The sequence below is a fragment of the Oryctolagus cuniculus genome, chromosome X (assembly GCF_964237555.1).
Source record: "Oryctolagus cuniculus chromosome X, mOryCun1.1, whole genome shotgun sequence".
Lineage (NCBI taxonomy): Eukaryota > Metazoa > Chordata > Mammalia > Lagomorpha > Leporidae > Oryctolagus > Oryctolagus cuniculus.
Window position 1 is genome coordinate 107608919 of NC_091453.1, and position 27665 is coordinate 107636583.

Below are 27665 nucleotides of genomic sequence, written 5' to 3' on the forward strand. Positions count from 1 at the left end.
AGTTCTATAAAGCCATGGGAAATGCCTGCTTTGTTCACCGATGTATCCGTAATGCTTAGAGATCTGGCATACAGTAGATGGTCAAAAACATTTCCTAAATGAATAAGAAGACAAAGACTGACAAGTATCCATTTTATTTAGCAACTTTGGGTGTCACTGGTGATCGGACCCAAGGCAGTTTCAGTGGAATGGTGGAGCAAAAGCAAAATGGGCATGGCTTAAAAAATAAGAACAAGAATATTTTCACGTACTACTTTTCTATTGTTTTCATTTGTTTAGAGCTGATGGGAGGTGAGAACGTGTAGCTACTGTCACAGTCCATTTTTGACCGATATTTTGCTGAGGAGGAAAAGAGGGGACTCTTCCTTTCAGATGGGAAGAAAGGACGGTTCGCCCTTACTTCCGAAACCCCACCCAACGCTGGCCGCTTCCCCGGGGTTCAATAAAGCCTCGCGACGGCCCGCGGTGCGCTTGCAGGGCGCTACAGTCTCTCCTTTTGGATCAGGCAGGGACAACGAAAGCTCGAGCTCCAGCCCAGGGCATCCCAGAGCAGCACCCTCGCCCTGAGCTCACCCGCGTTGGGCCACGAGGAAACCAAGGATTTAGAAGCCGGCCCGGGGCGAACCAGAGACTGGCGGAGTGGGTGGCCGGGGTGGGTGGGAAAGCCAAACCCCGCCCACTGACAGGCTCCCGGTGTCCCGCAGGCCCTTCCCCAAGGCCGCCTGAGTCTTTCATTGGCCTCGCACCGGGCGGAAGTGACGTGGCCTGTCGCGCGCGACTGGCGGAAACTGAAATCGCTTTGCGGCCGGCACGGAAATCGCTGGCCTTTCGCCTTCCGCTCTCCCATGTGAGAAGGGGAAGGTTGCCGAGATGAGCGCGGTCCGGGATGCGGAGAGGTGAGCGGTGAATAAGGGATGGGGATTTCTGAATCTTCGTCGGCGGCCAGATTCCCTGGCTTTTAAGGCGTGGGAGCCACCTTTTAACAGACGGCAGTGGTTCTTCTGCTAAGGTTTTGCTACTAGTTCATATTTCCGCGACCAGTCCTTTAAAGCCCGGTGATTTTGCTTGGCTCGCTCTGCTCCTCAGCCCTTAGCAGCATCCCTGACGGTTCTGATATGGGTTCTCCCTGCACAGCTACATTACTGTGTTGCACTTGCCTTGTCACGTGACTCCCCTTTCTGCCCCTGCCGCGGCCTGCTCTCACCCTCGGCGTAGGTGGTGCAGGCGTTCTGAACTTCCCCGCATCCTGGAAACCTTTCCTTACTGTAGTCTTCCAAGATGTTTTTACTCCTCTGATGTTTAGTTCCCCACAGAGGGGACTCAAAGCAGTCCATTTAGTAATGTTTGCCTTGCAAAAGCTGATACAGATTGTTAGTTAATGGGAAACTCGACATTATGTATCTGGGTACCAGTCTCTTTGGTGAAGCACCAGGGAAAATGGCCACCTCTGCTGCTTCTGGCCAATTCCCTGTTTGCCCGTCCCTAGCAACAAGTGAGCAAGGTAACAGTTTTGAATAGGCCGTGTCTCTCGAGGTGTCTGCTGAGGAAGATGCGTAGAGAAATTGGTCATTTAACTGCCTGTCTCAAGGACCAGCCACAGTGGCTTCTGCCACCTTTGCTAGAGTCTGCCATTTTTACAGCTTCTCAGAGGTCAGTGGGAAACTCAGTGGCAACCACTGAAGAGTGTTAGATCTTGTTTCATGCAGCTCTTTATGGGTATCACCAGACCACTGCTCACCTCTTGGAGACGATGAATGGCTTCTAAGTTTGCAACACTTTTGTACTTTTTCCAAAGCATAGGACTATTCTTGTTTTAGAGCTCATTTTAATAGAAGAAAAATTATTCCAAATGATAATATTTTCTGTTGCCTCTTTTGACAGCCTTTTGGCTTTAAGCCAGCAGGAAGAACTAGTGGATTTGCCAAAGGACTACCCCTTGAGCGCCAGTGACGATGAGGTGGGTGACAGCTACTAAAACGCCCTGGAGATTAGGGTAGCCTGCCCATTCCTGGGAAGGAAAAGGATGACAGCATTCTCCGTGTGTCTGTCCAGTTCTTGAATAAATTAGTTACTTAGAGCTTCATGTATAATACCCTGTAGTGAGTGCTATGTAAAGTTGAAGACTGTAAGTTACAATCAGTGTCCTCAAGTTGCTTTAGTTTATAACACCAAAACACATGGTCCTCATTATATGATTTCCCCAAGTCTGGATCTCTGTAGAGTTACTTAATCTGACTGAAATATACATAGATAGATAGATAGATAGATAGATAGATACTTTAATAGTATGGAGGGTTTTTTCTTTGCCTTTTTCAGTGACAGTTGTTATTTTCTACCTAGGAAGAGACACCAGAGTTAACTGTGGCTGTAACTTTATACCACCTGTCAGAGTTTCTGTGTCAGACCACACTATACAAGTACATTCTATAGAGAAACATCACTCTAAGCTCTTTGCCTCCCAAGACAAGTTAGGACAGACGCATGACATCAGCTCACCACTTACTAAGGATCTATATACCTTATAATGGGGGAGTGTGGATTTTGAAGTTCTTTGAACCAGAATGCCTCACTCCACATATTGTCCGATTCCTCAGTTCTCCACTGACTGAAAGAGAAATTTGACACGGCCCTCAATTTCCGTGTTGTCTGCTCCCTCATCATCACTGTAATAGTTTTCTCTTTTCTGTGCCTAGGGGGACAGTGATGAAGAGAGAAAGCATCAAAAGCTTCTGGAAGCAATCAGTTCCCTTGATGGAAAGAACAGGTAAAAGTTTGCCTTGGTTTGGGCGAGTGACAGCTAGCTGATTCCATGGAGCTCTGCAGCTAACATTCATTGAGTGCCTAAACTAAATATCAAACATTGGTGCCTAGCGTGTAGGAAGCATTATGTCATTGTTGGCTATTATTCTTATTACTGTTACTGTGTCAGACCTTCATGCGTTTAGAGTCCTAATCTATACTTACAATCTTCTGAGGCATTGAATGGTCATTATTTATCCCCATTAGAGAAGTGAATGGACTTACTCCAAGGTCACTTGGCCTCTAAGCAGCAGATTCAGGATTCAGACCTTAGGTGTGTCTGAATCCAAGTCCAGTTTTTTTTCCAGTATACCTACCTTCTGTGACCTTGTTTTTTGAGGGGTTAAATATGCATAAAGAAAAGCTGAGGGTTAGATTACCAAATCCAGGTTAGGAACAGATTTCCTGGTTGCTTTGTGACAAAACCTGATCCTACAAAGCAAAGAGAAGTGTTTGTCCCCCCAAGAAAGTGGGTTCATTCCTATTATCTTCTTTTGCCTAATTTCAGGCGGAAATTGACTGAACGATCTGAGGCTAGTCTGAAGGTATCAGAGTTCAATGTCAGTTGTGAAGGTAAGTTGAACAAAGAAAAATGTCTGTGCCTGGAGCCTGTGGAGTGGTCCCCTCCCTATCATCCCCCATAACTATTTGCCGTGAGAGTGGTTGAAGAAGGGTGATCAGAGGCTCTTGCGTCTCCTCCATTTCTAGCAGAAAGGCTAGAAAGTCTCCTAGAAAGGGGCTTGATGAAATACTTCCGGAATAGACAGCTGCCTCTTACTGGCTTAGTCCTGCTACACATTTGTAGAGCTCTTTAATAGTCATGACTTCATTACACTCTTGAGTTTGGACAGGGAACTTATCCCTTCTGCTGAAGTTCAGGCCAGGTTACATCTTCCAGGGCCTTTGCCTCGTTCAGTATTTTGTATTTTTGCACTCTTTCTGTATTGCTCCCCCTGAGGAACCTTTTTAGGTAATTTTTTCTTCACTGCTTCATCCCACCCTAACAAATCAAATAATAAGAAATAAAATGTTGTTGGACAGAATTGAGCCTTGGAGAGATACAAAAATTAGTAATATCTATGACTGTTTTCACATCTTCCTTACCAAAGAACCAATTCTCATCCCCTCTGTGTAGGGGTAGGAGGGCAATATTACCCCATTGAGAATATATGATCCAGTAAATGGCAGAATTAGAATTTTAATATAAGTCTACAGACCAAACCCTTTTTACCATATTCAACTTAGGTAGCTTGAATGAGGGGAGGGGGATATAGTAGCTGGCAATGTAACCTGAAGTGAGTAACATGTATTCCAAGCTTATTTATTCAGGTATTATACTTCTGTGTATCAGTAGCATGCACTGTTCTAGATACTAAGGCTGCAGTAGAATTAAGATGTGATCTTATGGGGCTTATATGGGGGGGTGGCAAATAAGAGAATTAAAATGATATAATTAAGTGACTGAATTAGCTACTATAGATGGGTTGGTCATAAAAGATCCTTGAAGAAGCAAAATTCAAGCTGAGATATGAATGACAAGAAAAATCAACTATACAAAGATGGGCAAAAGCATTCCAGGCAAGGGTGCAACTTATGTAAAAGCTTTAACCTATCATGTCCTACCCTGCTACATACGGGACTGCTGTATACAGACTAAAATTGAGCAGTATGGTAGCTTTGAAATACCTGTTAGGTCATTGAAATACTCAACAGAATTGAAAACTTGGGACATACTGGGTTAAGGAAGATCGTGAAAACATGTTTGAAGGCTAGGAAGAAGGCCGGTGTGACTAGAGCCTAGTGGAGGTGGGGAATGATATGAAGTCAGAGAGGCAGACCGGGACTAGACTCCACAAGACTGTGTCCTTTGGGTTAATGAGAAGACAAATATCATGGGGAATCATTGGAGGATTTTCAGCAAGGTCATGACATACTATGACTTGGATTTTTAAAATGTCACTTTGGCTGCTCCATGAAGAATGAGTTTCCATGGGTCAAGAATGAAAGCAGAAAGACCAGTGGAAGAACAAATGTCTATTATCTGAATAACTGTTTTTCTCCACTCTTCTGCCCAACACACTGGGGACTGTAGGAGAGAGATGGCGTTGCTACTGGGGGGAATAGGGGATTGAAGTAAGGGGATTATTCCTGCTGCTTTGCACATTTCCCCAGTCTACCAGCATTTTCTACTGGCTCTTCATATTATATTATATTATATTATATTATATTATATTAAGATTTTTGCCTCACTTCTCTGACCAGAAGGTTTGGTCTTTATACAGGATCAGGAGAAAGGCTGGGCCTTTCAGATCTCATTGAGCCTGTTAAAACTTCATCCTCATTGGCCACCGTGAAAAAGCAACTGAACAGAGTCAAATCAAAGAAGACTCTGGAATTACCCCTTAACAAAGAAGAGGTTGAACGGGTAAGTCACAGAGAAAGTGGTCCACTGTTGGGAAGAAACTGAGTTGACAAGGGAAAAGGGGTTAATGTAAAAGGAGGGGAAGTTCTGGTTTCCTCACCATGGGCAAGATTGAAAATAATCTAAGGCAGACTGCAGTCCTGAGAGGTAAGCCAGAACTAGTCTCCAGCAGCCTGATCTTTCTGGGGCTAAGAAACATCGCCTCCTACTTTCTTGTTACTCCCTTGAGTTTGATGCTTGATCTCATGACTCTTATGTGCTTTGCCTGCTTCAGATCCACAGAGAAGTGGCATTCAATAAAACCTCCAAAGTCCTCTCCAAATGGGATCCTATTGTTCTCAAGAACCGGCAAGCAAAGCAGCTGGTGTTTCCCCTGGAGAAGGAGCAGGCAGCCATTGCTCCCATTGAACATGTGCTCAGCGGCTGGAAGGTAAGTACGACAAAACGAAACTGAACCTTGAAAGGTAATGTTGCGCAACGTGAAGATTTCAGAGCCTACAGTTGATTTGATTGGACAGAAGAAGCCTAAATCCCAGCTTACATCATTTTAGTTCGGCCAGCAGAAAGGGGAAAAGTGGGGTAGCATCTTCATTCATTCACTTGTAGTATATAGTCCTTGGCTGTTTCTGTATTTTTATGTTAAAACACCTGCCAACATGGAGGGACTATAACCACGTTTTCTTTTTTTAAAAGAGCAATTTTTTAAAAGCATTTAAAGCCACATTCTGATCCTAGGGAAATTAAAATAAACATTGTTTGCCAAGATAGCTGAAAATTGAACAAGCAGTTGCTGATTATGGGGATAAACTATGTCTGACGATGTTTTTGAAGTCACTACCATTCTCTTTCTAGGATGCTTCCCTTTCTACATGAAAAAGAGATCAGGTTTAAAGTGGCTGCAGGATGAAGGGAGACTTTAGAAAAAAATTTCAGAGGTAATATAATTTGCAGGATTCAAAAATATAGAAAATACAGTATGATAAAGTATAGAAAATACAGTGACAAGTCTGACCCCACCCCTGCCCCCATCTACTCATTGTTTCCCCGATACTTACCCAGAAGTAATTTACTTTGCTAAGTTTTTCATTGTGCTTGTTGACACAGTTTTATTTATATCTTCATGGTTATTACCTCCATTTTTAATTGAAAAAGTAGTAGTATGCTACTACACACTTCTGCACCTTGCTTTTTCCAAATGACAGCGTAACCTTGGAGACGGCAGCAGAGTGCCAGTTTGGTTATTAAATTGAGATGGGTGGAGGAGGTTACATTAAGAATTCTACAACCTCTTCAGGACAGAGCCAGGCCCAGATGCTGTGTGTGAACACACTGTGCCATTCATTCGTTCTAAAATTGCATCCATGCAGCACAGGAAAGAGATAAGGGAGTGCTTATACTTAGTTCAGGGGGTGCTATTTGGCTAGCAACTCCCAGTGTCCTTACAACTTAGGGTGAATAAGTACCAAGGACTAGTAAATATTATGGTTTCTGAGATTTTGATTGAGAAGCAAAAAAGCGTGCACTATAGTTTTGGTCCAGCTTCCTAAAATTTCATGAAAATTCTAGCTGAGATGAACTAAATGTGATCATGCATGAGAAAGCATTTGTAAACTGCAAAGTGCTAGAAATGACTTCAGATCCCTTCTCTGCCTCCTCTGCCTCCCTCTGCTGTTAGTCTCACTAGCATTTCCCAAAGTGTTCTCAAAACCTTGGTCACTCAACCCACCTTCACAAAGGAGGCTGTGAGGGTTCTACTGCTAGAAAGTGCAGCCACGTGTCCCTATTGGAGATTGGAAATTTACAACATAACACTAGCATTTTATTTTTTTTTTAAGATTTATTTATTTGAGAGAGGGAGGAGGGAGGTCTTCCATCCACTGGTTCATTCCCCAAGTGGCCACAATGGCCAAAGTTGAGCCAATCAGGAATAGGAGCTTCTTCCAGGTCTCCCACATGGGTGCAGGGGCCCAAGCACTTGGACCATCTTCCACTGCTTTCCCAGGCCATACCAGAGAGCTGAATTGAAAGAGGGGCAGCCAGGACTTGAACCAGCACCCAGATGGGATGCCAACACTGCTGGTGACGGCTTTACCTGCTATGCCATGGCGCCAGCCCCGACACTAGCATTTAAAAGGCTACGAAAAGACAGCCCTTTATCTAACCCAGGGTGTGAAACTGATTTTTTTCAACAGTGAAATTAGATTTTAAGCTTTTAAAAATGAAGTAAATCTTGTTTTCTGATGAGGAAGAATGTGCACTGGGAAGAGCTAGTGTCTGCTCTGCCACCTTCAAGCCCTGTTGCTTCCAAACTCCAATCCCATATTCCCTGTGATGAGCAGACATTGCCTAGGTCTCCCACATATGCACCTTGAACTTAGGCCAAACGAAGTTTCCCATTTCCTTTCTCCAGCCTCCCAAACCCGACAGCACCGCCTCCATTTTGTAACTCGGTGAGCAGCATAACTCCCTGCCCTAGTCCCTTGGGTTGGAAACCTCAGTCATCTGATTTCTATTATCCCCTTCACTGCCCTCCCGCCCCAGCCCATACACTTGGCTAGTCCTATAAATTCTGTCTGTAATGGCTCTCAGACCCGTTTTCTCTTTACATTTTTTGTTTTCACACCCCTGATAGAGACCCTCATCCCCTTTCATGTGGGACTTTGCATGTATCCTCAACACTCTCCCCAGGATTTTCTTTCTGAAACAAAAAACCCGATTGCCACTCTGCTGCTTAACAGCTTTCAAAGGCTCTCTCACCTGTAGAATAAAATGAAAGCACTTTGCTTTTTAGCTACCCTGCACACACGTTGTTCTCCTGACAGAATGGTACTTAGACCTTACAGTCCAATTCAGAAAACTTACTTCCTTCCCCAAGCCTAACTCACTTCCTAATCAGAATTAATGGTTCCTTCTGTGAATAACCCTAAATGATTTTTAGCCTGTTACATTGGTGGTGGTGTTCAGGTGTGTTTCTTTTTGCACTGAAAGGCTGTAAGCTCTGTGAGGACAGGAACTGTCTTAATTGTGTACGCCTAGCACCCCACACAAGTGCTGGGAATGTAGCTGCAATCAATCAATGTTTGTGAATTGAACTGCAGATCACAGCATTGTAGTATAAATCACTTTGTGGCCTGTGATTGATCACTACTGCAAATACTAAAAATGGAAAAATAAGCACCTTCAGTATCCAGTAGAATAGGTTTATGGTTAAATCAATAGCACTGTATAGCATGATGTGTGTTGGTGTGCTTGTCCAGATATTTGTAAATTTGATGGTGACCAGGATGTGTGTGGCTATGGAAGAAAACCACACGTAATACATGTGTGAGGTTTGAAATTGGCTCTGTTGTCTGGGGCCATCTGTGCCTTGCTGGAGTGGCCCATGGCATGATCAGGCTGATTACTTTAGCTATCTGCACACTTTCAGCCAAGCAGCAAACGGTCTTTTGTTGACATATGAAATAACTGGTTCACAATCCATTCATTTCTTATATGTAGACTCTACCTAGAGTGCACAGTTAACTGGAAACCGAGGAATTGGAGCCAAGGTTAGAGAATGAGTCAAGTTTGAACTGTCAGGAAGCAGGTAGTTACATGAATGTCAATTATTTTTAAAGGCAGTGTCCTTTTGTGCTCAGGAAATTAAAACATACACCCAACCATTAAGTAAGTTTGTAGAATGTGTCTAGATTGCCATGTTTTCTCATTTATTTTCATCAGTAATTCATGATATCAAGAACACATAAATGATTCACTGCAGTTGGCTATGGTTAAAAAAAAGTTGAGGTTCTCTGAGCCATTGTGTCGATGTATTTCCTGGTTATACTGCCTTCGGTAAAAATGGTTAAGACCCAACCGTCCCTTCCATCCAGAAATATTATTTTATTTATTTAAGAGGCTGAGAGACAGAAGCAGAGAAAGAGCACTCCATCCACCAGTTGACTCCCCAAATGCTCACAACAGTCAGGGATGGAATGAGACCAAAACCAGGAACCAGGTCAGAGTTCAGGTGTGCCATTTGGGTGGTGGAACCTAGTTACTTGAGCCATCACTGCTGCCTCCCAGTGTCTGCATTGGCAGGAAGCTGAAAATTGAACCCAGGTATTTCGATGTGGACATGGGCTTCTTTTTTTTTTTTTTTTTTTTTTTTTTTTTTTGACAGGCAGAGTGGACAGTGAGAGAGAGAGACAGAGAGAAAGGTCTTCCTTTGCCGTTGGTTCACCCTCCAATGGCCGCCGCGGCCGGCGCGTTGCGGCCGGCGCACCGCGCTGATCCAATGGCAGGAGCCAGGAACCAGGTGCTTTTCCTGGTCTCCCATGGGGTGCAGGGCCCAAGCACCTGGGCCATCCTCCACTGCACTCCCGGGCCACAGCAGAGGGCTGGCCTGGAAGAGGGGCAACCGGGACAGAATCCGGCGCCCCAACCGGGACTAGAACCCGGTGTGCCGGCGCCGCTAGGCGGAGGATTAGCCTAGTGAGCCGCGGCGCCGGCCGACATGGGCTTCTTAACTACTAGGCTAAGCACCAGTTCCTTACTGCAATTTTGATAGGCAATAACAAAACAGCCCCTGTATTGTTATGTATATTTGAAGCAGACCTATTGCCTTGTAATTAGGACTCTCCGATTGCTATAATGAAGCTTCCCTTAAAGACTGTTTCAGGGTGGGCATTTAGGCTAGAGGTTAAGATGCCCACATTCCAAATTGGAAGACTTGGGTTTGACTACCAGCTCTGCCTCCTGACGCCACGTCCTACCAATGCAGACCCTGCGAGGCAGCAGTGCTGGCTCAAGTGACTGGGTTCCTGCTTTCCACATGGGAGAACTGGATTGTGTTGCTGGTTCCCAATAGCCTTGGCTATTGTGGGCATTTAGAGGGTAAAACCAGTGGATGGGAGCTTTCTCTGCTTCTCAAATCAGTTTAAAGCTTTTTTTTTTTTAAGATTTATTTATTTGAAAGTCGAAGTTACACAGAAAGAGGAGAGGCAGAGAGAGAGAGAGAGGTGTTCTTTCCGCTGCTTCACACCCCAGTTGGCTGCTGCGGCTGGAACTGTGCTGATCCGAAGCCAGGAGCCAGGAGCTTCTTCCAGGTCTCCCACGTGGGTGCAGGGGCCCAAGGCATTGGGCCATCTTCTACTGCTTTCCCAGGCCACAGCAGAGATAAAGCATCTTTTTGAACTATCAGCAGTCTGGTGATGCTGTTCCTCTGTCCTGCCAGCCTTTACCTCTTAGATTCTTAAGAGAATGGATTTCTGTTATGCACATATTGGTAACCCAAACACAGAGTGATCCCCTGAGTAATATTAGAGAATAGTCTTAGTGTCCCCTTGCTGAAGTTTTCTTAAATCAGAATAAAATGAGGCTTCATTTAAACAGTAAGACTGGAACGTTTTTCTCTTGCTCTAACAGCCAGTCCTATCCAGTTGGTAACTATAGTTATAATGCCATAAATTAGCCAGTCATAGGAATGTAAAGAGAGAGAACTGTAAGACACTGGCTTAAGATTTCGAATACTCTTACCTCTTAAGGCAAGAACCCCCCTGGAGCAGGAAGTTTTTAACCTCCTCCATAAGAACAAGCAGCCAGTGACGGATCCTTTACTGACCCCTGTGGAAAAGGCCTCTCTCAAAGCCATGAGCCTGGAAGAGGTAAGTGTCGTGGGCCCTTTGACATGCCCTGGCATGCTCTGCTTCTGCCAGCATCTGGCCTCAAGCCCAAGAATCACCGTAAGTATCATTTGTTCGCAGGCTAAGATGCGCCGAGCAGAGCTTCAGCGGGCCCGAGCGCTACAGTCCTACTATGAGGCCAGAGCTCGAAGAGAAAAGAAAATCAAAAGCAAAAAGTAAGGAGGCCTTTAGTTCTAATAAAGTGCTGTGCCGTGACTAATCATGAGTTCTTTGGAGACAAACTTTGATGCGGTGGTCCAGTTTGGGGCTCTGTAAAAGAGGTCTCAAATAGGAGCGACTAGCTCTTTTTTCCCCAAATGTTCATGTGGTTTTGCCTATCTCAGTAATGCCCTCTCCTTCAACTGTGCTTTAATTCTTGGTCTTGCCATTTTTTTTTTTTTTTAAGATTTATTGATTTATTTGACAGTTAAAGAGAGATATCCTTTTTTTTGAGGTTTTGTTTTTTTGTTTTGTTTTGTTTTGTTTTGTTTTGTTTTTTGACAGGCAGAGTGGACAGTGAGAGAGAGAGACAGAGAGAAAGGGCTTCCATTTGCCGTTGGTTCACCCTCCAATGGCTGCCACGGCCGGCGCACCGCGCTGATCCGAAGGCAGGAGCCAGGTGCTTCTCCTGGTCTCCCATGGGGTGCAGGGCCCAAGCACTTGGGCCATCCTCCACTGCACTCCCGGGCCATAGCAGAGGGCTGGCCTGGAAGAGGGGCAACCGGGACAGAATCCGGCACCCTGACCGGGACTAGAACCTGGTGTGCCAGCGCCGCAGGCAGAGGATTAGCCTATTGAGCCGCTGCGCTGGCCAAGTGTTTTTTAAAGATTTATTTTATTTATTTGAAAGAGTTACAGAGAAAGGTAGAGACAGAGAGAGAGGTCTTCCATCCGCTTGTCCACTCCCCAGATGGCCGCAATGGCTGAAGCTGCGCCGATCCAAAGCCAGGAGCTTCTTCCTGGTCTCCCACCTGGGTGCAGGGGCCCAACGACATAGGCCATCTTCTACTGCTATCCCAGGCCATAGCAGAGAGCTGGATTGGAAGAGGAGCAGCTGGGATTAGAACTGGCGCCCATATGGGACGCCAGCGCCACAGGCACCAGCCCTGAGAGAAGTATCTTCTATCCACTTGTTGACACACACACACCCTCCCCCTCCCCCCGCCAAATGGCTGCAACAGCCAGGGCTGAATCATTCCAAATTCAGGAGCCAGAAGCTTCATTTGGGTCTCCCATGTGGGTGCAGGGGCCCAAAGACTTGGGCCATCTCCCACTGCTTTTTCCAGGGGAGCTCAGAAGTGGAGCAGCCAGAACTTGAACCACCACCCATATGGGATGTTGGCATTGCAGGTGGTGGCTTTACCTATTATGCCACAACACCAGCTCCTGTAATTCTTGCCTTACTTTCTCTCTTTCAAGACTGCAGAATGAGTTGTGAGTTCCATAGTTAGTAAGGCCAGTAGGGCTTCCTACCTGCTTTTTTAGATTTTTGGAACTGGTTCTACTTCTTACTTGGGCTTTGCATGGGTGTGTCCCTGGGGGCTATAGGGACCAACAGTCCTGGCATCCCTCAACCCACTCCCTCTCCCATAGTCAGCTAGCTCTAGGATGTCCATTTTAGCCCTTGCATAGGGAAACCCTTTCAGTAATATGGGCACTCTTCTATGCATGGCATCAATGCTTCAGTTAAATCTCCAAACTCTTCCCTCCTACCCCTCTGCATGTCTACAGATATCACAAAATTGTGAGGAAAGGAAAAGCCAAGAAAGCGCTCAAAGAGTTTGAACAACTGCGGAAGGTTAATCCAATTGCTGCATTGGAAGAACTGGAAAAAATGGAAAAGGCCAGAATGATGGTGAGGTTGCCTCTTGACCCCACCCCCTTAGAACCCACGTTCCCTGGAAGGAACTAAGGAGATCACTCTGTTCTTTATTTTCAGGAACGAATGAGCCTTAAGCACCAGAACAGTGGAAAATGGGCCAAGTCAAAGGCAATTATGGCCAAATACGACCTGGAGGTAAGACAACATTCAGAGTGAAACTGGAGGAAAGAAAGGCAAGCCAGTATAGAAGGGTGCTAGCAGAAGCAGAGGTGGAAAAGAACCATGAGGATGAATGGGAAACCAGAACATCCCAAAAAGCATCAGAGAAGGAGATATGAAAGGGAGACAGCATCGGAGGCCAAGTCCAGTGGTATATGTACAGCATCGGAGGCCAAGTCCGGTGGTATATGCACAGCATAAACAGGCGATACCAGAAAGAAATACTTAAGTCGAATCGAGGGGAGGCGGCTTTTAAAAACAGACTGGGAAAAGGGTGTTGTGGTCACTAATAACAGGGTTCCGTGCTGTGCCTCCCTTCTCCAGGCTCGCCAAGCTATGCAGGAGCAGTTAGCCAAGAACAAAGAACTGACACAGAAACTCCAGGCAGCCTCCATGAGTGAGGAGGAGGAGGGGGGTGCCGAAGAAGAGGAAGAACTTGTCCCTGATGCAGTGAATGAGGTGCAGATGAGTGCAGACGGACCAAATCCCTGGATGCTCAGGGCTTGCGCCAGTGACGCAAGAGAGCCTGGAACTCAGCAGGACCCTGAACAACAACAGCCTCAGCCTGGGGCCCCTGAGAGTGCTGAAAGTGAAGAAGATGAAAGGCCGGTGCCGGAGGAAGAAACTTTGTTGAAAGAATTCGAAGAAAGGAGGTCCCTTAGGAAAAGGGCTGAGCCAGCTTCCGGTCAGGAAGCCAGAGGTGAGCTGGGAAGAAATGCGAGGGAGGGCTGCTTCGTGCTGTGGACGCCCCGTGAGAGAACAGGGCCCAGCCACACCCGCTGCACCGGGACGGTGAGGCCGCTCTGGGGACTCGTCCTTGAACAGCAGTCAGGCTCACAGTAGCCATTTTCTCTAAAAGCAGTCCTCTGGGTGTACAATATGTTCAGGCGGATTTTCTGCCTGTCCTCAGACATGACGAGACTCTCTTTTAAGGGCGGATGTGACTAGGATCCTGGGTGCTGCTCAAAACTCACAGATGTGCCTCTGGTGGGAGAGCAGATCTGAAAAGCTGCCTGCATCTATAGGCACATCTAGGTGCGCTGAGAGACATTATGAAATGGCTCCAAATTGCTGGAGCTTGTCATTTTGATTGTAAAGCAGGAGTGGCACTTTTAGCACTTCATAGCGCTAGGCCACACAGCATGAACCTTTACAGAAACAAAGGGCTACATGGCGAATTAGAATTGTGACTTCACACTCAGACTCTGTATGTTGTATGTTCTACCTGGTATCTTAAAGAGATTCTATACCAACAATGTTTGTATCCTTGAGACTTAGCAGGATTCCTATTCTGGGGATAAAGCAGGACATTTTCAAGCCTGCTTAGGAAACTGCCTGCATTCAGAAATCACCTGGCCATCTGGCTGAATTCTCAGGTCTGATGTGATTTCCTGTAGGAACCAAGGGATGTAGATGACAGCAATAACCTGTTTTACATGGCAAAATGGTGTTTTTAAAAGACATGTTATTTAGAAGGTTCATACAGGGGAATTAAGCCACAGCCCTAATTATTCAGTGTGTCATTGGCAGAGCTGGGAATAGGAGCCAGGAGGTCTGCTTCCCAGCATTCTGCTTTTAACGGCTAAATTCCATGGCCTGCATCTGAACAGGTGGTGATCAGTGAGCTCTCTAGGAGACCCAGCAAATAGAATTGTCTTGTCCCCATTTGTCCTTATTAGAATGGCTTGCATGGCACCTAGCACCCAGTGGGTGCTCAACAAATACTAACTGACAGGGCAGCTTCCAAGCCTCCTTTTCTGACAGCTTTCATCATCTCCCCTAGATTCGAGCACCCAGGAGGTGCTGTCTGAATTGAGGGCACTGTCTCAGAAACTCAACAAGGAAAACCATCAATCCAGGAAGCACAAAGTGAGTTCAGCGAAGACTGTTCTCCAGGCTGAGAGAGAGAAGCCAGCCCCTGCCTCTGCTGCAGAAGAAGAGGAACCCCTGTTGCTGCAGACACCAAGAAGGGTACAAACTCTGGAAGAGCTGGAAGAACTAGGTGAAGAAGGATGCTTTCAGAAGGAGGAGCTTCCCGGGCCTGCATTAGACGGGCAGGTGTCAGAAAGGAACCCAGATAATGAGCCAGATGCCCCTAAAGGGAAGAAAAAGAAGGAGCAAATGATTGATCTACAGAACCTGCTAACCACAGAATCACCCTCTGTGAAGTCTTTGACAGTTCCCACCACGATAGAGGAGCTGGTGAGCAGAGATGGGGTCATGGGCCCTTGCATGGAATCCAAGCTGGGGCAGAAAGTTTCCTTCTTGCACCAGGGGTAGAATCAGTGAGGCTTTGTTTTGCCGGGGACACATTTCAAGAGTTAAGAGGCCCAAAACACTATGGAACCAGGTTGGTTCCAGTGACAGTTTTAATAAGAAAGTACTTGAAAAGTTCATGGAAATGGAATTAAAAGATTAATTTTGGTGCAAAACAGTTTTGGGGCCAGTGCTGTAGCAGAGTAGGCTAAGCAGCCACCTCCAGTGCTGGCATCCCATGTGGGCACAGGTTTGAGTCTTGGTGGCTCCACTTCCTATCCAGCTCTCTGCTAATACACCTGAGAAAGCAGCGGAAGATGGCCCTACTCCTTGGGCCCCTGCACCAATGTGGGAAACCCCACGGAGTTCCAGGCTCCTGGTTTCAGCCTGGCTCAGCCATTGTGGCCATTTGCGGAGTGAGCCAGTGAATGGAACATCTCTTTCTCTGTCTCTGTAATTCTGCCTTTCAAATAAATAAATGAGATCTTTAGAGTAAAAAAAATTTTTGAAATCCATGCATACAGGGGCCTTCAAAAATAGTCTGTGGAAAATATATATTATGAAAAAACTGCACAGTTTCAAAGACTTTTGCACCAAAGTAAATATCTCTCTTAATTCTAGTTTTCCATGAATTTTAAAGTAGTCCTGTAGATGCACATGTGTGGGTGCTGCCAAGACCCCCACATCCTAAAATCCTGAACCACCAAAACTTGCCTTGTGGATTCTACAACTGCCCTCAGAGGAAAGAGGGAGCGAGTCAGCTAAAGCTCTGACCAGATCCCAGGCAGGACAAGTTACTAAAGCTTCCCTCTACTCAGCAGGATCTCAGATAGTCCAGGATGCCCCACGTACGTGTTTGAAACCGCTAGAATAAGTGGTGCCTGTCTGTTCAGGGATATGAGCTAGAGGAAGCCCACACTATGGCCAGGCCACCTGGAGCTCGTGCTAGTATCACAGGTCATTCCTTCCCCTGCCTTTCAGCATTCTTCCTGAACGCTTAAAATTGTGTCATATGGGGTGGGCATTGTGGCACAGTGGGTTAAGCTGCCTCATGCTCACATATCCCATATCCAAGTGCCTGGCATCAAATCCCAGCTCTGCTTTCTCTCCAACTTCCTACTAATGAGTCTGGGAGGCAGCAGATTATGGCCCAAGTTCTTAGGTTCCCGCCACCCACATGGGAGACGCGGATAGAATTCTTGGTTCCTGATTTGGCCTGGTCCAGCCCTGGCTGTTGCGGGCATTTGGGGAGTGAACCAGCAGATGGATGATATGTGTGTGTGCCTTTCAGATAAATAACTTAAAAAAAATAAATTTGTGTCATGATAATGAGCTAGGGACACTTAGCCTAGAACAGAGGTGGGGAAGTGTCCTGCCCCTGGCCCTGCCAAGGCAACCACAAGCAGGACTCGAAATTCCATACATCTATAGCAGGATAATTTTAAGTTGATAATTTTGTATGGCCCATGAATGGTGTTCTAAATATCCAGATGGCCCTTGGCACAAGAAAGGTTCCCCACCCCTGCCCTAGAGAGAAGAAAATTAAGAGCACGATTGGCTACCAGTTGGTTTGTATTAAAACCATCATTGTTCAGCACTTCCCCCTAGGGGGCGCTAAAATGCCACAACCCAAAATTCAAGCGTTCCAGCCATGAAGCTGTAGCTCACTCTTGTTTCTTCCCAGGAAGATGAAGAGGGGAAAGACCAAAAGCAGATAATAAAGGAAGCTTTTGCTGGGGACGATGTCATCAGAGACTTCTTGCGAGAGAAGAGGGAAGCTGTGGAGGCGAGTAAGCCAAAGGATATGGACCTGACACTGCCTGGCTGGGGCGAGTGGGGCGGAGTGGGCCTGGAGCCCAGTGCCAAGAAAAGACGCCGGTAAGCACAAGTTAGAAAGCCTGCCAGAAGGGCACCAAGTTCTCCCACCTCACCCTTACGTGCCCTCCCTGCCCTTGTGACTAAGTTCTTAATGCTCCTTGTCCTGCTGTTTTGCTTTCCAGGTTTCTCATTAAAGCCCCTGAGGGTCCTCCAAGAAAAGACAAGAATTTACCAAATGTGATTATCAATGAGAAGCGCAACATCCACGCAGCGGCTCATCAGGTGGGGCGTAGAGAGCTCTTTAGCTGCCTGCTCGCTTTGCTGCCTGGCTCTCTTGCTCGAGAGGAGTATTCTTGTGATCTGTGCTCAAGAGGGATGTGTGATCTTGACCACAGAATTAAATCTATTGTTTTCACTGGCTGCTGGTGAGATTCATGATTCCACATAGACCTTGCCATTTTGATTACTGACCCGGAAGAAGCTTTAGACTTAAAGGATCATCCTTGCAGACCTGGTGAAGCCCCCAGGTAACTCTGGTGTAAATGGGCCCTGCCCAACCAAGCAGGAGCGTCCTGCGGGCTTGGTATCTATAGGCAAGTCAGCACTATAGGCAAGTGAGCCACGGCTCACTAGGCTAATCCTCCACCTGCGGCACCAGCACACCAGAAGGTTTGAGCTACATGTTAAGAAAAAGTGCTACTTATTCAGGAAGGTGAAAGGATTTTAAATTGTGTTTAAAAAGAGAGAAGAAAATGTGAACAGAATCATGGTCATCAAAAAATATTGAAGGCTACCATGTGGGGTCATATGAAGTAGAAGTTAGAGGAGACAGAATTGAAGGAGAAACTTGGTACCGACCCAGAGGGAAAATGGGCTGCTCAGGGGGTAGGAGCATGTCCAGTGTGGACTGTAATAAAGCTGACCCTTCCCTTCCTGGGGTCCACCCTATTTTTTAGTGCAGCCACAGCAAACTGACAAATAGGTTCCCAAGAATCTCCCTTGATTTTCTGTATCTTATTAATAAGCTATATGCTGCAGGTTCCAACATGCAGTACGATAAAGTGCTTCGTTTGGGGGGGTACTCCAGAGACTGAATACTTTGTCCAGGTGTTCTTTTTTCCCCCATGGATGACATGCACAACTCAACCATCAACTCAAATAGGACATTCCCTTAACCTAAAGAAAACCTGGTTCCTTCACTACTACCAGGACTCCCAGACAGAATGCACTTAACCCCTCTTTAGTGTTCCATGGACTCTCTCCAAAGACTGCTTCCCCAGACTGCTGTTTGCTTGCTTGCTTGTTTGTTTTGGCCATTGGTGAAGTGTCTACAGATGACTTAAGTGTCTGAAGTAGCATTATGCTGGAGTGGAGGATTACCAGGCAAGGATACAGGAGAGCTTGGTTCTGTTCTCGCATGCTGCTCGTTGAGTTCCCTCTGTAACCCAAACTTTGGGTCCAAGAGAGATGACACTTGCCATTATCTAGGGTCTTCGGTGCTGCATTCTGTGATGCCAAAAGAGGATGAAGCTAAGCACGAAAGCCTGGTAGAATTCAGGATTCAGGAGTGTATCTTTGGGTTCATCAAAACATCAATTCTGGAGTCAGTGTTATGGCACAACAGGTTAAGCCACTGCCTGTGATGCTGGCATCCCATATGAGCTCTGGTTTGAGTCCTAGCTGCTCCATTTCTGATCTAGCTCCCTGCTAATGTGCCTGGGAAAGCAGTGGAAAATGACCCAAATACCTGGGCCCCTGCCACCTATGTGGGAGACCCAGATCAAGTTCCAGGCTCCTGGCTTTGGCCTGGCCCAGCCCTGGCCATTGTGAACCAGCACATAAAAGCCTGCCTCTCTCTCTTCCCCTCCCTCCCTTTCCCCTCCCCTCCTTTCTCTCCCTCTTTGTAATTCTGCCTTTCAAATTAAAAAATAATAATCCTGGCCAGCGCCACGGCTCACTAGGCTAATCCTCCACCTGCGGCACCAGCACACCAGGTTCTAGTCCCGGTCGGGGCGCCGGATTCTGTCCCGGTTGCTCCTCTTCCAGTCCAGCTCTCTGCTGTGGCCCAGGAGGGCAGTGGAGGATGACCCAAGTGCTTGGGCCCTGCACCTGCATGGGAGACCAGGAGGAGGCACCTGGCTCCTGGCTTTGGATCAGCGCAATGCGCTGGCTGCAGCGCGCCAGCCACAGCGGCCATTGGAGGGTGAACCAACGGAAAAGGAAGACCTTTCTCTCTCACTGTCCACTCTGCCTGTCAAAAAAAATAAATAAATAAAAATAAAAAAATAATCCTGCATATCAGGGAGAAGACAGAAAGGGATTGAGAGCTTGAAGGGGGCTGATAAAAGCCACAGGGACACATGAGTGCCTGGGTAACCCTTACAGTCACAGCGTTACACAGGAAAGCCCACTCTGAGACAGTAGCTTGGAGCAGCTATACCCAGACAGGGTCAGTACCAGGGTAGATTTCCAACCCATAAATTACTGGGTAAACTTCACGGAGTCTTGATTCAACTTGTCCCCACCCTTGCTCTCAAATGTCCTCAGGCAGATCGGGACCCCTCAGGTGACCTTGGCGCATTGGGATGCCTTGACCTTGGTAGCTTCACTCGCATGCAGTCTCCCTGTAAATTGGCCCCTACCCAGACAGTACCTGATGAGCCATTAGAGGGAAAAGCACCGCTCCAAGCCTGGCTCACACCAAATCACTTCTTCCTTCCTTTCCAGGTGCACGTGCTTCCGTATCCGTTCACCCACCATCAGCAATTTGAAAGGACCATCCAGACCCCTATAGGATCCACTTGGAACACTCAGAGGGCCTTCCAAAAACTGACTACTCCCAAGGTTGTCACCAAGCCAGGCCATATCATTAAGCCCATAAAAGCAGAGGATGTGGGCTACCGCTCTTCCCCAAGGTCAGATCTCTCTGTCATCCAGAGCAATCCAAAACGACTGTCCACACTTCACAAAAAACAGCTGCAGACAAGCACTGCAGACTAAATGGCCGGACAAGTGACATCTTGGTGCCCGGGATGGGGAGCCCTGACTGTTCCTCCTCTGGTCACTCGGTGCTGCGGGATCAACTCCAAAACCAGCTCGGCACACAGGGTGCACTTAAGCCACATTTTAGAAATAAAACCATTTGTATCTATGTAACGAGAGTGTATGCTGTGTTGTCCCCCAGTTCTATCCATTTCTTCAAGTCACACTTTGGGATGCGCCTGCTTTGCATTTTCTTATCAAGGATTATACAGCTGAGCCTAAATCAGAGTGGAGAAAATTCACTCTAGTAACCCACGGGTCAGATATAAGTCACCACAACGACCCATTTGAAGAGGTAGGGATAGTGGTACGCTACTGTGCATTTTGACCTCTGAACCTTGGAAAGCAGGATATAAACCATACCATTGGATTCTGCCCTAGACTGACCCTCAGACCAGGACGGTGCTGGGGCTGGCGTCTGTCCCCAGGTGGAGCCACCTTCACTTCCTTGCACACCATGAGGCCCCCGGGTTGCACAGTTTGCCGTCTTGAGTACCCAGCACTTTTTCTTCTCTTAGAACAAGACAGAGAGGTCTTAAGGTTACTTCACAGAGTAAGATGGGCGTGGTTTCAGAAATAAGCCTGTTTCCTTCCTAACTCAGGGCTAGCTCCTCATCACTGATTCAAAGGACAGCTTATCCAGCATCACTCTGCCCCATGCACTCCCACGGGCTTCTCAGCGCCCAGGAACCTGCCTGCCTTCCTAACAACAATGGAGGAAAGCCCTCTGAGCCCACTGCACGGGCCACCTCTGCACCTTGCCTCATGCTTTAGAATTCCACACTCACCCCAGCCTTTGTAGACCAAGCAGGTTCATTCTGTGACAGTGAAAGTTACATTACAGACCCCACCCAGAGAACTGCACGGACACGTGCCCCACTTCACACAGTTTCAGGAGCCTTAGAGACATGGAGAACCCCTGGCCACATGCCTGACCACTCCACGCACCAGTGGGATGGTTCTCTTGGTCGAGCACACCACTCTCCAGAATGGTGGGACCTCAAAGGTAGCTAGCCCCAATACCTTAATCTTCTGGCAAAAGATCTGAGTAGAGAGATACCCAGTGCCACACGTTAGTGACTGGGTAGGGACTAGGACTCCAGACCACCTCTGAAGCCAAAAGCCACATGACAAATCTCTACTGAGTTTCCCAGTGGTAGCTGTGGCTCTTGCAATTGCTCACCCTCTTAGGACACAGCCTAGAACTTAGAAGGGAAAAGATTAAGGTTGAGCAGTGTTCTGCGCCCAAAGAGCGCTTAAAAGTGAGCCATTCGCTTGTGATTCTGCACGATCCACTTGCCGGCTGACACTTAAGTCAGAGGGGAATAGGGAACCCCTGCCACTCCTGCCGCCTTCACTCCTTTGAGCACAAAGCTGCGCCCTCTGCCCCACCCACCCCCCCAAATTGAAGCGCCCAATCAAGTGCCCCCGGTAAATGGCCAATCCCCGTCTACTTTCTCGGGACCCTCCGCAGCTCCCTTGGCTCCCCACCGCCCAGGAGTGATGCAAACGACCCCGTCCTTCGAAGAGGAGGGCAGGAGCTGGAAGGTGCTATAAACGATGCCCCCTGCTAGCCTTCCAAGCCCCCAAAACGGATTCGATTGTTGTTTCGTGGGGCTTTTTTTTTCTTTTCTTCCTCCGAACCTCCGAAGTGTTCTCCCTTCCCATTGGCCGAAGCTGCCCCTTGACGCCACCCTGGCCTTGCTCGCTGATTGGTCCATTCTGGATGTGCCCAAGCCTTTTTCCCAGGGTGTGGCGCCCCCCCTCCCCGCCCCAACAGGGTTCTGACCCCTGGCTCCTCCCTTCCCCCCCAAGCCCCCCTCTCCGTTCCGAATGGTACCGCCCTGGCTCGGCTCCCCCCACGGTCCAGGCCGCTGCCCTTAGGGCCCCCGGACGGGGCGGGGCACGCTGGGGACGGGCAGAGGGCGGTGGTGGCGCCTTCCTGCCTAGCCCGAGGCCGCCCCCGCCACCCTTCTGCAGCCCTCGCAGGTCCCACTTTCCCCCCGGCAGTTTTCGTCCTGCCTCCGTAGCCCCGTCCCGTCTGTGCAGCCCCCACCGTGGTCTTTCGGTCATCCCGAACGGCAGCGTTAAATCTCTGCTCTCGGCGAACCACACACACCCATCCGCCTCCACCCTCGGGTTCTCGCAGCACTCCCTTTCCCCGGGTCGGCTCACGCTGCCCCTCCCGCGCCTGCCGAAGCCCCAGCCCCTCCCTCGCGCACCGGCCATCCCCAGGACCCCCTCCCTGTGTGTGGCCGCTCCTCCCAGCGGCCTCCCCTCCCTCTCCTGGCCAGCGTGGTGGGGCACTCCCGCCCCTTTCTCAGTACCCCGCGCTCCCTTCTTATGTTGTCCCTTCACGTCCCTAAGTCCCTCCCACAGCAAGCACCCCCCCGCGCGCGCGCGCGCGCGCCCAGTACACACACCCCTCCCTCCGAGGCGTCCCCGGGCGCCCCTCCCCTCCCCAGCTCGTCTATGCCCCTCCTACCCACCCCGTCCTTTTGTCTCCTCTTTGGTCTCTAAGTCCCCCGCCCCTCCCTCACTCCCGCCCTCGCTCCCTCTGAGCTCGCTCTTATCTTCCCCAGGTCCCGGCGCCCCGCCCCCTGGCCGCGCCCCGCCGGCCCCCTCCCTCCCGCCGCCCCATCTCCGCCCTCGGCGCTCCGCCCTCCTCTCCCCCACGCCCGCGCGACTCCGGCCCGCCAGCCGGGCCGACCGCCCTCGCTCCCCGCTCGCTCCTCCCGCCGCCGCGGCCGCCGCCGCCGCTCCGCGACCCACCCTTCCCGGGCCGGCGACTCGCGCTCCCGCGCGCTCTCCCCACACACGCACTCCCTCCGCCCCGCCTCATTCACTCGCTCCCTTCCTTCACCAGTTCGCCCAGGCCCTGCAGCGGCCCGGCCCGGCCCAGCGCACAGCGCAGGCAGCCCTCGGGGAAGCCTGGGCACCCGGCAGCGGCGGGCACTTCGCGGGCGGGCGCAAGGCCCGGGAGTGCGAACCGCGGCCGGGTTGCCCCCCGCCCAGCCGAGCCCTTGGAAGCCGCCCGGGGCGCAGGCGCCCGTCGGAAGTGTTTGGGGGACGTGCGGGCCACGGTTCCTCCCGCAGCCCAGGCCTGGCCGGCGCGTCCGGGACCGCCAGGGGTGACTTTACCCCCAGCCTCCTCCCGGCTCCCTCCCTATACCCGTGCGACTGAGGCGCGGCGCGCAGCTAGGACTCTCAGCAATCCGGGCGAGGGTGGGGGACTATTCCTAAAACCCCACCACCACCAGGAGGGACCTTCACCGCGGACCCTCAGGCCCCCGGTAGGCGAGAGCCAGTGACACGCCCCGGCCACCCAAGGCGAGAGGGCGGCGAGCTGCTGCTGATCGCCTGGACCCCCGCCTCCCAGCCCAGGTTTCGCCCTCACCACCCCTCGCAGGGCGACCCCGTTGCCTCTGACTCTGAGCCCCGCAGGTGGAGAACTGAACCTACTTGGCGCTCAAGTAGATGGAAACCCCGACCTCGTGTCAAGAGGCACTTTACAAGTGTCTATTCCGTGATGCCCCAGTTGGCCATGTTTCCTTGCCCACGGAAGGGAGAGCGCTTCTCCTGAGCCCTTGCTCAGTCTCACCTGTTGTCCCACCAGACTGGAAGCTCGCTGAAGGGGGCCCCTGTCTGTCGCTGGGGCTCCCTCAATGGGTCCCTTGTGATTGGCAGACAAGTGGAAGTATTTAACTGCCCGCCTTTGGGATCTGTGTCATTATTGTGTGACTTAAGGTTGTAAACTCCGAGGGTCAGGACCGGGGCGGGATTACTAGCTCGTGCCAGGCACAGCGTGATGCCCAAGGGGCTGGGCCGCGGGCCCATGGATGCTTTGGGAGACTGATGTAACTCATTATGCAGGAGGCAGATGCCAACCTCTTGGTCCCCAGAACTCCCAGTTCCAGGGCTGCGTGAGGACGAAATGAAGGAGATGCCTTAGCTCATCCCGGGCTTGCCCAGCGACATATGGTTGCAGTCACCCTCAGAACACACTGAGTGAGATGGCTTTCCAGTCCTGGGAATGGGTTTGCAGGAAGCCGTAAACTCTGCGTTTTAACTCGTTTGCAACTGGAACTGGGAGGAAGTAGCCAGTTTTTTCTGAGTATAGAACAAACTGTAACTTTGTCCATTTGCCTCCCAGGTCCAGATGAACCCCAATCGGTGAGAAGAGGGAGAGACTAGGCTGCGAACACTGACCTCAATGAATAGCAGTTTCTCCAGGAGACGGGGACAAGAGGGGCATTTCTTGCGAGATTCACCCCATACTTGCAGCAGTCTGCAAAAACAAACAAGTCACCTGCTGACTTCAGAGTATGAGAGCGTTGCCCGGCTCCCTGCCCACCTCACTCTCCTGGCCCCAGCCAGAGGGCTGCTCCTCTGTCCTCCCTCGGCCCCACACTGTCTTCACCCAAGTCAGCTCACTCTCAGTGGACACGGTCAGTGATCCAAGCAGAGACTGAAAACACAATCGGACAGTGTCAAGAGACTCCGGCAGAGATGCCTCGGAGCGCCCGGCCTCCTCCTCTGCCTTGGCACAGATGTTCTTATTGTCCTGGAAAGAAATACCAAATTCCCTCCCCGAGCGAGCGTGTGTGTGTTGGAGGACAGACTCCCGGGCTTAGCCCCCAAGAACAGTCACCCGCCCAGCCCAGTTCCTCTGCCTCTTAAGGATTCAGAGACCCAGGCTGTCACCGTCCCTCCTCCCCGTCCTAGCCAAGGCTTCTCCCTCTGAGAGAGGAGACGAAGGGGAGTGGGGCTGGAGCTGCGAGAAACTACTAAACTGTAGTCTCTTTAGGGACAGTTAGCACATCAAAATACATATTTAGAAAATGCTCACAATTAACACTGGGAGAAAAACAGTAAACACAGTGTCACTTTGCCAGGCTCAACAGTTTTGTTTTGTTTTGTTTAAATGCTAATGGCCTCAAATGGGGAGCAGCATCCATCAGTTAAATAAACAAGCCATTAGACTGAGACTAGAAGTGTCAACACATGACTAATCTACTAATTGGAAGTAGGCATAGGGTAGTGAGAAGCAAGGCAGCAAAGCATGCTGGAGGCTGAGTAGTGGACTGTTTGAACACAGTCCCTGGGCCTGGAAGCCAACAAGACCTGAGTTCAAATCCTGCCCTTATCACCTGTTAGTTGTACAGTCTTCCTTGAGTAATTTCATTTCTCTTGAGTCTCTGTTTTCCCATTCTGTAAAATGGGAACAATAATACCTATCTCACAGGGTTGTTAGCAGAGTGAACTGAGATTAATACAAGTGAAGCTGTTAGCGTTGGGCCTGCCACATCCGAAATGATTGTTTGTTGTCTGTCATTGACAATAATAAGGTACCCTGCATACGGTAGACCCTCAAGAAAAGATGATAAAGAATTTCCTGGCTGGCGCCGTGGCTCAATAGGCTAATCCTCCGCCTTGCGGTGCCGGCACACCGGGTTCTAGTCCCGGTCGGGGCACTGGATTCTGTCCTGGTTGCCCCTCTTCCAGGCCAGCTCTCTGCTATGGCCGGGGAGTGCAGTGGAGGATGGCCCAAGTGCTTGGGCCCTGCACCCATGGGAGACCAGGAGAGGCACCTGGCTCCCGGCTTCGGATCAGCGCAGCGGCCATTGGAGGGTGAATAACAGTAAAGGAAGACCTTTCTCTCTGTCTCTTTCTCTCACTGTCCACTCTGCCTGTCAAAAAATAAATAAATAAATAAAAAAGAATTTCCTGATGGTTGCTAGATTCTAGATGAACATGGTCACCAGGCATGGCCTCTAGTGTTTCTGGGCCCCCAAATAGAACGGGTGAAGAGATGTTTGGAGTTGGTTAACTCCAACCTCGTAAGGCCGTCCCTTTAACCTTAAGTCCTTAAGAGCTGACTGCCCTGTGCCAGGGTTGCTGGACTCTGGGGTCTTCTCTCTGTGCACCTCTGCCAGGTGGGGACCAGCTGGGCCCTGCTCTGTGTATCTTTCCCCAGCCAGCCACGCTCACCTTTGTGGAGAGAACTGTGGGGTCTTCTCCGTTGCCTCCTCTCTATTTTTTTTAGATTTATTTATTTATTTAAGAGGCAGAGTTACAGACAGAGAGGGAGACACACAGAGAGAGGTTTTTCATCTGCTGGTCTACTACTCAGATGTCTGCAACAGCCGGGGCTGGGCCAAGGCTGAAGCCAGGAGCCGGGGTTTCCTCCGGGTCTCCCACGTGAATGCAGGGGCCCAAGGACTTGGGCCATCTACCACTGCTTTCTCAGGCCATAGCAGAGAGCTGGATCGGAAGTGGAGCAGCTGGGACTCGAACTGGTGTCCATATGGGATGCTTGAGCTACAGGCAGAGGCTTAACCACTACGCCACAGGGACAGCCTGAAGAAGTAACTGTGACCTAGATGAAGTTGTTGCTCTTTGCTGCCTGCCCTCCTCTGGGTCACCTGCTGAGGCCAGTTCTCGGCCACAAGGAGTCTGCTTCCTCACTTGCCAGACCTGGGCTCCATCCTGGACACTTCCTCTATGCCCCCCATCCTTTCTGTTCCAGCAGAATCTTGCTCTCTATCTGAAAGGGGGGGGGGGTCCATTCAAAGCATCTTCCTGTGCTGATAAGGAGTTGGGCAGAGAGAGTGAATTCACGTGCCGCTCCTTCCCCAACTTGAATAGGATACTTAAGGGGCCGGCACTGTGGCGCAGCAGGTAAAGCCACCATCTGCGACGCCAGCATCCCACATGGGTGCCGGTTCCAGTCCCAGCTGCTCCACTTCCGATCCAGCTCCCTGCTAATGTGCCTGGGAAAGCAGTGGAAGATGGCCCAAGTGCTTGGGCCCCTGCCATCCACATGGGAGACCCAGATGAAGCTCCTGGCCTCAGCCTGGCCTACACCTGGCTGTTTCAGCCTTCTGGGGGAGAAGATCTATGTCTCCTTCTCTCCATCTCTCCCTCTCTCTCTGTGTAACTCTTTCAAAATAACGTAATAGGTCTTAAAAAAAAAAAAAAGATTACTTAGGTACCCAGGAAGGAATGAAAACAGCTTTGCAGATTTCTGACCCTTGACAGTCTGAGGTGTCAGGAGCAGAAAAAGTTTTATTCTTCGGGGACCCTTTTGCCTCTTGGTGAATTCTGCCCTGAACCCAAGGCCTGAAGTAGAGCCCCACCAACCTCTGGCCACCAGCGTGCACCCCATCTCACCCCCACCCCCACCCGCACCCCCCATGCTGCACCTGCAGTTGGATTAGCGACCATCACCAATTAGTTCTCCAGGGGCATTCTCCTTCCTCGGCACCTCCCAACAGAGCCCTCAAACAGGCCCCCTCCTGGCTCCATACTTGAACAGCAAACAAGTTAACTTAATCAACGAAGCCTTTCAGAGGGCTAAGGGGTTAATGTGTTCTCCCTCCTACCACACCCAGCCTACCACCTCACCTCAAAGCACCAGAGAGGAGGTACTCTGTTCCGACTCTCAGCTGTTGGCAACTTTTCCTGAACTGAGACCCTGCAGCCGCCCTGGCCCCTTACCTTGTTCTCTAGGAAGCTGTCAGAGGCCACCAGCTCCGTGCACATTCTGCCTTGCATCAAACCTAGTGCCTGCCTTGTTCTCCTGTGGAACACATGCGCCTCCTTGTAGACATCTACTCCTGCT

At 49.6% G+C, this 27665-nt stretch overlaps 1 protein-coding gene and 1 long non-coding RNA gene across 2 annotated transcripts; one reads left to right on the forward strand and one right to left on the reverse strand.

Moving 5' to 3' along the window:
* Window positions 1-751: 751 nt before the first annotated feature.
* On the forward strand, window positions 752-20155 carry UTP14A (UTP14A small subunit processome component). Its single transcript, XM_002720288.5, has 15 exons — window positions 752-896; window positions 1882-1957; window positions 2694-2764; window positions 3308-3372; window positions 5082-5224; window positions 5496-5651; window positions 10747-10866; window positions 10966-11060; window positions 12616-12739; window positions 12824-12901; window positions 13250-13625; window positions 14709-15127; window positions 16866-17059; window positions 17182-17281; window positions 19727-20155. Exons 1-15 carry the CDS (start codon window positions 871-873, stop codon window positions 19997-19999), a joined length of 2316 nt encoding a protein of 771 aa, XP_002720334.2. The 5' UTR covers window positions 752-870; the 3' UTR covers window positions 20000-20155.
* On the reverse strand, window positions 11701-27665 carry LOC127484904 (uncharacterized). The gene is made up of 3 exons (XR_007912129.2): window positions 27542-27665; window positions 24251-24329; window positions 11701-11918 (listed from the first exon to the last, which is right to left on the reverse strand). It is a non-coding gene; the product is annotated as an uncharacterized lncRNA (long non-coding RNA).

What these genes read in the sequence shown, in the direction of transcription:
- UTP14A (XM_002720288.5), top strand. Translation starts at nt 871, where the DNA reads ATGAGCGCGGTCCGGGATGCGGAGAG. An exon ending in ACAAAGAAGAGGTTGAACGG is followed by an intron (nt 5,225 to 5,495) that starts GTAAGTCACAGA and finishes TGCCTGCTTCAG; the next exon opens with ATCCACAGAGAAGTGGCATT. An exon ending in AGTGCCAAGAAAAGACGCCG is followed by an intron (nt 17,060 to 17,181) that starts GTAAGCACAAGT and finishes TTTGCTTTCCAG; the next exon opens with GTTTCTCATTAAAGCCCCTG.